Source organism: Limulus polyphemus, unplaced genomic scaffold (genome assembly GCF_000517525.1).
Source record: "Limulus polyphemus unplaced genomic scaffold, Limulus_polyphemus-2.1.2 Scaffold1225, whole genome shotgun sequence".
In the NCBI taxonomy this organism is placed as follows: domain Eukaryota; kingdom Metazoa; phylum Arthropoda; class Merostomata; order Xiphosura; family Limulidae; genus Limulus; species Limulus polyphemus.
In genome coordinates, this window is record NW_013666835.1 from 223264 (window position 1) to 235651 (window position 12388).

Below are 12388 nucleotides of genomic sequence, written 5' to 3' on the forward strand. Positions count from 1 at the left end.
TGTGCTGTTAAGAAAACGGTACGTGTTTATACAATGGGCTGTTAACAAACGGTATGTGTTAGTACAATGTGCTGTTAAGAAAACGGTACGTGTTTATACAATGGGCTGTTAACAAACGGTATGTGTTAGTACAATGTGCTGTTAAGAAAACGGTACGTGTTTATACAATGGGCTGTTAACAAACGGTATGTGCTAGTACAATGAGCTGTTAACAAAACGGTACGTGTTTATACAATGGGCTGTTAACAAACAGTATGTGCTAGTACAATGAGCTGTTAACAAAACGGTACGTGTTTATACAACTGGCTGTTAACAAACAGTATGTGCTAGTACAATGAACTGTTAACAAAACGGTACGTGTTTATACAACTGGCTGTTAACAAACGGTATGTGCTAGTACAATGAGCTGTTAACAAAACGGTACGTGTTTATACAACTGGCTGTTAACAAACAGTATGTGCTAGTACAATGAGCTGTTAACAAAACGGTACGTGTTTGTACAATGGGCTGTTAACAAACGGTATGTGCTAGTACAATGAGCTGTTAACAAAACGGTACGTGTTTATACAATGGGCTGTTAACAAACAGTATGTGCTAGTACAATGAACTGTTAACAAAACGGTACGTGTTTATACAACTGGCTGTTAACAAACGGTATGTGTTAGTACAACCTACTGTTAGTGTGAAGGTATAAATAGAAGACATCTGTTAGTCATATTGGAAATATTCTAATACGTGTTTATCGTACAGTTAAGTATAACCTGAAATACTCTCAGAAACGGCTAACACATTAATTCTTGAAGGACGTAAGTCGGAAACTAGAAATAGTTCTACAAAGCTTGTCGTTAATGTAAAAGCCATGTTCTTCTCATGTTTCTAACTAACAATGGCGATCATTAAAATCTACATATTATATCTCTTAGATGAAAGGTTTTCCATCAAAGATGAAACTAATTTTTTTTCATCTGTAAATCATCTCACAAGTTGGTGATATTTAGTGTTTCTTGTTTATTGTGAGGTACTTGAGTCATCACAAAACGATGATTTGATTTTCTAAGAAGTTATTGATTAAATAGGAGAATTAAAATTCTTGATCTAATACATATCAGATTCCGAAAGAGCCTTTGAAATTTATCATTTTTGCAAACGTATTTAAGAAACGAAGATATTAGTGTAGCTTTAAATATAGCTAAAAAGTCTGTAAAAAAAAGAAAGAGAAACACGACTTTTTCTGGAATTTTTTTTTCAACCTGTACCCAAAGATTGATAAGAAAGGTTGGCTTTATTGATACTCCATTCATAAGCAGTAAATATTTCATTACATTTAACGGCAAACGTTTCATATGTAATTCGAATGCAAAACACTCCATATTTCTTCATTAAAGTATGATGTTCGTTACAGCTGGCTTCGTACAAGCAGTTGTGTTGATTTTAGCCGAAACGTTATTAAACGCTCTACTTTCATATTAGATAAGCAGATGTCTTATCTGTTTTTTCTGTCTCTTCCAGATGATATTTGTCTTTCTCCAGCATGCATAAAAACAGGTAGGAAAAATGTAAAGTTTGTGAAATTATGAATGTTTCAAACGAAGTTATATTTCAAAGTGACCTTTTATCTTTCAAATGTTTAGTTTCAAAAATAAAAGTTCATGTAAACTTCACTAATGAGTTTTCTGTAGAAGACAATAATTCTATTACTGTAAACACTAACTCCTCCACACATCTTTATGATTTTATTATATACGTAAGTGTTTTTATTAATTTTTTTATTAATATATTAATCAGCTTTTAATTTTATATTTTTAGGAATACTAATAATAAATAATTTCCGTATACAATGGTTTCATATTATTTATAATAATAAGACAATCCCAATAATAAAATGGTCATTCAGAGTAACTTTTATAACCCCAAAGTATCCCCAGATGAAATTCATTTAACTCACTACAGAAGATTGTATCGGAAAAATAAAACAAAGTTATATTTATGAAAACACTTATTAAATAGTTCAAATTCACGTCATATATCATATTTACAGTACTGTACTGTTTTGTCTCGTTATGCTGACACAAATTACTTGAACTTTGATCCCCGTATTTCAACCGACTTATATTAGTTAAGTATCTTGATATGTCATGAAATACTGTATGAAAATAGTTTTTCAGTTACAGACAGAGTTTCTAACACTCAAAACTATGAATTTAGCAGTATTGTAGATGATGAAGAGATTCCGTCGTTTTTTTTCTTTTTTTACTTTTTAGAAACGATACTGTAAAAAAAGTCAAAATATTAAAACATAATCGTAATTTAACTGACATTCTCTTATAGTTAGAGTAGTCAAACATTGTAAATTACTTTTTTATGATAATCTTATTTGCATAAGCAGAAATTCCTTTGTTATGTACACAACAGTACCCACTTCCCCGAAGAAAATGTAAACATTTGTTTGTGTTGAATACATAAAATAGATGTCAAAAAAATGCATGTATTTCAATAAGTTACTATTTGAATACTGAATAATTTTAATCTGACACTGACTTTTGATCATTGATAATGGATTTCCGGTATCCAAAGTTAAAATTTAGTCCACACGTTAGGAAGTAGCCTCAGTGATCATACGATAAGAATAACTTCAAAACAAAATTCAGAACTAAAGAGCTGTGAGTATATTGAACCAGATTCAGAGTATAAAAATAACTGGACTGAAAAGAAGAGTATTGTTAGACTGACCAAAAATCAGATGTAGAGAAAAGGTCACTGTAGGGTCCACAATACATAAAATACTATTAAAACTATTGTTGATAGATAAAGAAGTCACAAAACTAACACGGAATGGGTTATATCATACGCCACAGTAGAAAGTCAAGTGTTAGAGTTCGAGTGTAGTCAAACAACTCAAAATTTGGAAGAAATGAACCACGAAACATTTTACATTATAGTCGCATAAATGGCAATGCTAACTGGGATGCTACCCTTTTTTATCTGTAGTTATAACGCAGCACACATTTCCACTTTTGTTTCTCTCTCTCTCTCTCTCTCTAAATCCTTCCTATATAAAAAACACTGGTGAATTATATCTGTATTATATAATAACACTGATACATAAGCTAAGTTGAACACCCTTTGGCATTATGGCTTCTTTCTAAAGTTTTTTCAAGAGTGTCCTAATCGTGAGAACTGCCCCTCTCACTCGTGATTTTGATAAAGACTGGAGCTTTCTTCATGTTCTCTTTTTTTTTTTCAGTTCACAATAATGAAAAAGTTTACTTCATGGCCAGTGACTTTTTATCTCTCACTCACGATTTTGATGACGATTTGAGCTTTATTTATCTTCGCTTCTTTCAGTTAAAGGCAATAAAAAAGATTTTATCTTAATACTAGACTGTGTATTAGAATGTATACTACTAGCGTTTATTACCAAGTGATATTTTTTTTAGTTTTTTAGTTTACTTATTTCCATTCCGATCATGGAGACATTTGAATTAGTATCCTTGTATTGGAAGAACTAAATTTGGAATAATGTTTCACAATGAACTTGACAGAAGAAATAACGACTTTCAAAATGTCTGATTATCGTCAACTTAATTGTTTTAATAGTCTTCTGTTTTCAAAATGGCGTACGATAATCTTCCTTTCAACACTAATAACACAACTGAAACCTGGTTCCAGGAGAAATACGTTTTGATTATCTAGATGTTTGTTGATGTTGATATAAAACGGAAATCTTCGGGTTATAAAGTCTTGTATTTATAACTGAAACTTTCTGATTTGACAAAGATAATTGTTGCTTAACACAACCCCTGTTCAGTTTGAACGTGATCTCTTATTACAGCGAACAGGCTTTAATTTTCATGAAGACAAATACTTGATGTTTATGAGAAAAATATATGTACGTGTGTGTATTTGTGTGTTTGTATGAGCTACAGTCTAAAAAAGCTAGGTAATAACATTTACTGGTAATTTCAGCGGCTTCTTTGTTACTGGCTATGGACAAGACAGTCGATCCTTGCGAAAACTTTTTTCAGTATGCTTGTGGCACATGGAACAAACGCCACGTGATTCCAGAAGACAAAAGTAGTATAAGCACTTTTGAAGTGCTGGCTGATCAGTTGCAGATCATATTAAAAGGTAAATTTTCAAGATGTAAAGGCAGGAAATAGGCTTTACTGTATTAGTAGTGAGACAGAAAATAATATTTAGAAGCTAAAAATAATTAGTTTTATAGAGTTCTCATACATTCCAATTAATAATGTATAGTATTTTGAGACGAAAACTGATAAGTGGCCGTCAGTTTAACTGTTACAAGCTCTTTTTTTTCATGCTATTTAAGCTTTAACATCCAATGGAGTTATTTTTCATTGTATTACTCTATGTGGCTAAAAGTTTAGAAGTTGTTTTAACATTTTAGGTCTTTTGGAAGAAGCAGCAAATCCCTACGACAACAGCGCCACCGTAAAAGCGAAAACATTCTACAAGTCTTGTGTTAAGATGGGTAATTTATAAACTATATCATTGTTCTTGGACGACAATATTCGCTCTTATTAATTCTTTAAGTTTATTGTGTATTGTGTTTTTTAGTTAAAACGATAATGGTTTCACGTTCTTTTTGTGTAGTTTGAATTAAGGTGTCAGCAGATTCCTAACAGTTTTAATGTTTAATATTGCTGAAAATCAAAAGCAAGATGAGTTTTCAGGTGTTCAGTTATGTTTTATTCAATGACTACGAAATTGAACTACATGTTATAAACGGAAGAAGGTGCAATATTCTTTTAAACGAAAATTTACGTTCAATAGAATGGAAACAGATTATATTCACATGCACAAAATGTTAAAAGTAACTTAGTAATATTTTGTATTAAAATTAGTATTGATTAGCTACTGCTTAATAATTTCTCCTTTGATACTTTTATTTATCGATTTAATAAAAATTAAATCAATTTGGAAATCAGAATGGGTTGTTTCTGATAAAAATAGAGAATACATGCAATACAGTATTCATAAAATAAGAGGTTTCGACGAATATGAATTTGTGGTATATTATGGATAATTTGAGGATAACTAGCTATTTGTTTTTCAAATGCGATCCAGTATTGATTAGGATTGTATATGAACTTTACACCACACACCATCCTTGAAAATATTTGAGTTGTTCTCTATCTCTGAAAATCTTTGAAAAACAGAGAAGTGTTAGTCTCTATTTCTCTTTGTTTTACTGTTAAAGTTTGTATTAAAAAGGATAGTTCTCATTTAAACATTTCAGGCCAGATTGATGCTATAGGTGACAAACCACTTCAAGACATCATCAAGAGTCTTGAAGGTTGGCCAGTAACCAGTGGTAACTGGACCGAACCCTCGTGGCCAATCGAGAAACTACTGGGTCTACTTCGTGGCGATTATAACATGGGTATCATTATTGAGCAATGGGTTGGACCTGACGATAAGAACTCATCGGTTAATATCATACAGGTAATTTAATTGTATTAGAACCTGAAAAATATTATGATAATAAATATATTTCAAGTTAGGAAAACAGTTTTTATTAATAAGAATCTCTGAGTGAAAGTAAATAAGAGTGTATAAATAATACGTCGCATTTGTGTATGTTATATATGCCGTGTATTAATCAATAAATACTAATAATTAGTAAGTGAAAAAATCCACGATAAAACTATTGTCATAAAACATGTTTAGTATCTACTACCATAGACTGAGGAATGAATAACGTGCCAGTTTTAGATACTATTTAAACCTGCCGCCACTCAAGAGAAAGTTTAAAAGTAAACTTTACCTTATTCCATACAGACGAGGAGGCATCATATCTCAATTGTACGTGTTGTTTTTGTAGATTCTCGATGGAGCATGGGTTTTATAGAATGATATATTGATACTAAATTCAAATTTAACAACCCGTTTAGGAGTCAGGAAGATATTTTTGGTGGATTGATTTTCAAACAAAACTTTCCGGCAACCTCTTTTGTTTTAAAATAAAACTTCTACATGAAGATTTTGAACTCCTTGCGATATCTGGAATCTGAATCGTCCACCAGCGTGCCCGAATTCGCTCTAGAGTCCAGATTATGAAGGAGTAAAACCTGTTCACTAATCCAATTTCCCACACAAAACATAGCTCAAGGAAGCTTACTTGCTGCTGTAAGTTGGCTTACTGCGGTACCTACCTGAAGTGGATACTTCTAATATTTTGTGCAAGAGGAACACACTCGTCCAACACACTAAACTCTGCATCTTCATGGCCGAACACTATCTTTTGGTAGTAAAGTGTTTTGTTTTTGTTTTTAGATTAACAGACCTATTTCTTTACCTGAGTACATTTGCTTTTATTTTAATTTGAATACATAAAGTCGTGACACTCCTAAGTAGCCCACCTGGTTCGCAGACTGGGTGTTAAGACATACTCCTAAAGTATGTTAAGACATTTAATGTCAAAAAGAACAAGATCACCTTTGCTGATTTGTTTTATATTGTAAAGTATTGAGCTTGGTACTTGAATTATCAAAAATAAGTAAAGATATGCAGCATTTTCATTCATTTACGAGTAAGAACAAAATTATCTTTATTTAAAATCTCGATGCAACAACTGACAGTGTATTGACATTAATCGGCTTCTATTTTCAAGGTTGTTAAGCTTCGTTCTGTGGATACAAAAACCAAAACGTTATTTACAAACTTTAAAATATGTAAAACTCTTAAGCAAAAAATAGTGATAGTTCGTCCTTAAAATGGAATTTAAAGATTTTCTTATAAATTGCAAATTCAAAGTATAGACGTTATTTTGTTCGTTAACAATGTTTACCGGCACGTATTTAACATGAAGATACAGCTGTAGCAGTAATAGAAAGATTCCATTAAAACTGTAAGGCAGGAATTATACACTAATCAACTTAATAAATTATATCTTAAACAATTTACAAAAAAAGAGTTAAAAACTTCAACAGTTTTACCAGGTTTAACACCTGGTTAAACAGATAAAATGAGTATAACAACACCATCTAATGTAGTGGTTTTTATGAGTTAATCTTGAGTTAAAACATAATGTTTCTCAGTATGTCACTTTACACGTTACTGTTTGTTGGTGAGGTGCGTGCTACTCTACTTGTTCATCAAAGTATTATAATCTTACGATAGGAATTATGAGGCCACTTTGTCCATAGTATATCTGTTAATAGTTAACTCTGTTAAGTACTTTTCTAAGCTCATACATAAATAAAAAACATGCAATACCGTGCTACAATAGGACAGAGACACCAATAACAACAATAAAACACTATAAATGTGTGTGAACAAGTAACTCCAATCAGGTATGAAAGATAAATACTTGAAATAGTGATGGTTATTATAGATCGAACACAACTAAAATATTCAAAATTTCTCTTTGTTTCTAAAGTTATAGTTCATACAGATCTTCGTGACTTTCGATTCTTGACATTGCAGATTATATCAATTTTCATTTCCTTTGTTAAGTCAATTGATCATAATTTTCGGCAACTATATAACTGAGTTTGGAAAGAACAAGAGACTGAATGTTTTACCTGTAAACTCTTGACTGTCACAAATCGTGAGCAGAAACTTTGATATGTAAACTAGCCTGATAGAAATAACTAAAAAAGTCAGCGAAATAGGTATAAATTGTAACAACAACTTTCCACGTTTATATGTATAAGTCATAGTTCCTCAAAAACACAATAAACATCAGAAAAAATCGGAAGAGGCAAAAGTAGTTTTTTTTGTGAGGGTAAATATTTGGGAGCATAAATATCGTACGACTTGACTTGGTACATATATAAGTCAATAATTGAGAGAGTCATGAAAAATATCTTCGGAACTGAAGTTTGGGGATACTTACGGTTTTCAAAGTCTTCAAGCTATTGCAAAAGTTTGGCTCAATATATAATTTTTGTCCATTTTGACAGAATTTATCGGAAGCAGCAAGAAGTGTCAATATTGACAGAAGGAATATCTTTTTGTTATACTTTTTTTGTAGAAGGAAATAAAAAATTAAATAACTGATTTATTTCAGTTCTAAACCATTGGGAAGTTTTGCTTTAAGATCTCAAAAACAAATTTCATTGTTAGCTGCCCTGTGGCCACACGTATCGTTGTTTAAAGTTGTGCAAATAACTGCAAATTAATTTACTCCAATCTATAGTGACAAAAATCTAGCACAGTCCAAATTACTACGCGTGATCAAATGTAACTGAAAATCGAATGCTGGCGAATGTTCGAGAAGGACTAGCGACGTTACGTTGACGACTGCAGTAGACGAGCTTGCACTAACTTTCTGTAGTAATATCCGAAGAAGACTACATGACGCAAGTAGGAAACTATAGTTTCTGACGTCGGCCTTATGAACTACATAATTATTTTTAAAAAACAACGAAACTATTGCTGATGAACAGTAGATTTGTAACATCTTATTAAATCAACACAGCAACAAGTTCTTTCAATCAAGACCGTAGTTAATACTCAAGCGATACTTATTGTTTTTGGTCCATATAATTCCAAAAGTCAAGTCGGGAAATTTTCGTACACCCAAATATTGCCATCCCTCCATAAAGTCTCTTTCATTTGATCCGATTTTTGTATGTTATTAAACGTCTACGACTTGTGCATAAAATTACTGAAAACGCAATCTTAAGCCTTTACTTATACTACTACAGGTTATGTAGTAAAGTCAAAACTTTGATTTCGATGTTTGGGGCTTATGTTTTGGAAGATCATGTATCAGTCCTGTACTGTACGCAACATTGAACTACATCAGTCAAAAGTATAATTCATTCTTATTCTGACGACATATTACTTATATGACTCATATAATCCTCAAAGTCGACTCTGGTGACTCTTGCAGTCCAAAATATTTGTCCCCCCCCCAAAAAAAACAACAACAACAACAAAAAAAGCACTCTTGCCTGTTCTAACCTTCAGTATTTGTTACATGTTAGGCTTAACCTTGCTGGTAAAAACTGAAACCTCGATTTGCAATATTCAGATATCAGTGGTCTGAATTTGCTAACACATTAACAACTTATTAAATTTCACATAACAAACTTTAATTGTAGGTTTGATTTAATGGTCAAAGCTTCGGCTACTAATTTCATTCCCGTCATCATCATACGTTACCCATGGATTATGCAATAATAACTCAATTGCAACTGTCGGTAATACTGAGGATTTATTTTATTTGGGTCTATTTGTATCAAACTATTTTACAAGGAGTTTTTTTCTTTTTGAAAGAAGAATTTTTTCAAATCATTTCTAATGATTTGTATTTTCTTGTTTTCGAAACAGTTTTTTTTCTGTATGATTACATGATTTGTACAACCTGATGTCATTTTATTCATGTATGTGCCAAATCCAGTTATGACACTCTACTGTTTACCTATTTATATATCTCATATGTTATATTGCGTTATTTTTAAGTCCGTCGGAGGGGTCAGTGATAATTTTATGAATTTACAACGCTAAACTCTGGGGCTCGATTCCTCGCTGTGAACACAGTGCAGGTATCCCATTCTGTAGCTCTGCACTAACAACACAACACAACAAATTAAACAACAACTATTTGTTTAAAATTTTATTTGAATCATCATTAAACGTGAAATTTCTTCAAACCATGATACCGCCATATATAACAGCGTGATCTTTCAAGTTATAAGCTCATCAAAGAAAACAACACAGTTATGAAGGCACATTTGATCTTAGGTTGAGTTTGTACATGTCTGTTAAATAAGGTTTGTGGTAATGCTAGGGTCCATAATACAGTATATACTTCTCTACATTGGTTTGTTTCTTTGCTTGTTTTGTACAGCAAAGCCACATTAGGCTATCTGCTGTGTCCACCGCGGGGAATCGAACCCCAGATTTAAGCGTTGTAAGTCCGTAGACTTACCGCTGTCCCACCGGAGGACGTCTGGTGTATAAACCAATGACTTGGAATCTTGCATTTAATAATGATCTTAAGAATTATCAAATCAGTTTAAACGTGATAATGAAAGAAATATAAATTTATGGTGATCATGAACATATAAAGTCCACCAAATCTAAATGTTATATGAAAGAAGTATAATAATTTATCCTAGTTAGAGCACGGTAAAGAAATAATTGAAACGTAGAACCACAACTACTATGAAATAATGGTTTTGTTGTTAGAATATTTCTTTACTTTGTAAAAGTATTGTAATTCGTGTCTAATTAACGTCACTGAACCCAAAAATTAGGAATGGGAGGCGAAGAGACAGTACTAATTACTAAACTACCTCAAGTACAGACTATAGATATAGTGTCACCTCGTGATGATATAATGTTCATAAACTATATAACCTTCAGTTTGTTTGTCCATTTTTCAAGTAAAATCGCTTTGGTTTTTATATTACAGTTAGATCAAATGCCACTTGGCCTTCCAAGTCGAGAATACTACCTGAAAAGAAGTAGTGAGCGTGAGAGAAAGGCTTACCTTAAATTGATGATAGATGTCGCTGTGCTATTTGGAGCAGAACGAGAGTATGTCAAAACAGAAATGGAAGAAGTTTTGAATTTCGAAATTCAATTGGCCAACGTAAGTAATTTTTAGAAATACAAAAATACAGACTAGAAATACGTAAGTGTCTCGAAGGATCTAAATAAATTTTTATTACTGGACTTCATATTGAAAAAAAATTGCAGTAACACTGAAAATGTTTTCTTTATTGAAGGCTTCAATACCTAAAGCAGATCGTCATGATGCTGGCGTCATGTATAATAAGATGACAGTTAAGGAACTGAATGAACTCGTTCCTCAGGTAAGTAACGTGTTACGAAAAATACATTTAGTGTTTCTTGTCTCCTTTAGTTTAATAAGATGAGTGTTTCACGTTTACTTAAAATTAAAATGTTAAAGTAGAATCTTACTCAAGGAATGTGAATAAGTTCCTTTCGCTCTAGTTACCTGTTGTTCTGAGTCACTTTTGTGCTTCACATGTGCTTTCTCGTAAAAAATATTTGATTATACTATTATCAAAAGCTTTAGAGTAGAACTGAAGAACACTGTTGAATAAATTGTATTCTTTCTTGAAAGTACTCTCTAGTTATGGTCATTTGAAACTAAGCTGGCGTGCTGCCAAATCCGACTCTATTTGTCATCACCATGTGCGAAATATTATCTTTGTTTTTATCATGTAGAGACATTGGAAGTAAATGAACTAATCTATCAACCTGGTCAATTTACTCAAGGGGAAAATATTTTATGCTTCTTTAGAAGTATTGTTACCCTATGTTATTGTTTCAGAATACTCAGTTTTTGGATCTTGTTTAGTCATACCCATTCAAATGAATGTCATTTGAATAAGATTTAGACAACATGGGATTTGGCAGCACACCGATAGTCATCTCCGTCAATGGTTTAGTTCAATGCCCTCTCATACGAATATTGACAATAATGAAAATATTCAAATGGGGAATTATCTTGAAACTAATAAACTACATTTTCCACGGTATTATTAGTTTGTTCATAAATGCTTTTATCAAATTGTATTTTAGAAAAAACTGTATTACACGTCAACTAATGTAATCTTATCATACATTGCAGATACAACAAAAATAAAATGTTAAAGATTATATCCCAAATGAAATGAGCATTTTTGTAACAGAGTATTTGAAGACCCACTCCCATTCCTTTTTTCTTTCTTTCTAGATTTCATGGCTAACCTACCTCAACAGTTTCCTACCCATAAAAGTTGACGAGTTTGAACCAGTTGTTGTCTACGCACTGACGTATTTCAAACAACTGGGCCAAATTGTTGCCAAGACTCGTCGAAGGTAACAGCATTTTTCAGTTTGTCAGTCACGAGTTAAAGTGAATAACTACAAACAAGTTTATCAAGAGTTTCATACAATACAGAGGCTTGGCGTGGACTGGTAGTTAGGGCGATCGACTCGCAGTTTTCAAACCCTTGTCACCCTTTCAGTCTTGGGGGGGGCTATAAAGTGTCGGTCAATCCCATTATTGATTGGTGAAAGAGTAGCCAAATAAATGGTGGTTGGTGGTGTTGGCTAGCTGCCTAGTGTTGGCTATTCTATCATTGCTAAATTAGGGAAGGCTACTGCAGATAGCCCTCTTGTCTTTGCGCAAAATACAAACCAAACAATCATTTTTGGTACCAATCTTATACAGCTTGGTTGCGGGAGTGAAAAGTATACAGATGGAAATAGCATTCATCAGTTAAGTAAAACTGTTTTTAAAACAACTAAAATTTAGAAAACCCGATTTATAATAACGCATTAAAACGAAATATTTAGATATTAAGTGTCGTAAAGATGGGGTATATATTTATATATATATATATATATTCATTGTCATCACTTTACTATAAGTTCGAATGGGATTGTATCCAGAAAA

The 12388-nt window shown here is 32.3% G+C and overlaps 1 protein-coding gene across 2 annotated transcripts in view; it reads left to right on the top strand.

The window, feature by feature from the left end:
• The window catches only part of LOC106462686 (neprilysin-2-like), a 56267-nt gene that overhangs the window by 17189 nt on the left and 26690 nt on the right, over positions 1 to 12388 (top strand). For both annotated transcript variants that reach the window (XM_013922633.2, XM_022390013.1), the window contains 7 exons: positions 1510 to 1545; positions 3967 to 4128; positions 4409 to 4492; positions 5261 to 5466; positions 10391 to 10570; positions 10707 to 10793; positions 11684 to 11808. In XM_013922633.2, the coding sequence (XP_013778087.2) occupies positions 1510 to 1545; positions 3967 to 4128; positions 4409 to 4492; positions 5261 to 5466; positions 10391 to 10570; positions 10707 to 10793; positions 11684 to 11808 (880 nt within the window). The remainder of the gene's footprint in view (positions 1 to 1509; positions 1546 to 3966; positions 4129 to 4408; positions 4493 to 5260; positions 5467 to 10390; positions 10571 to 10706; positions 10794 to 11683; positions 11809 to 12388) is intronic.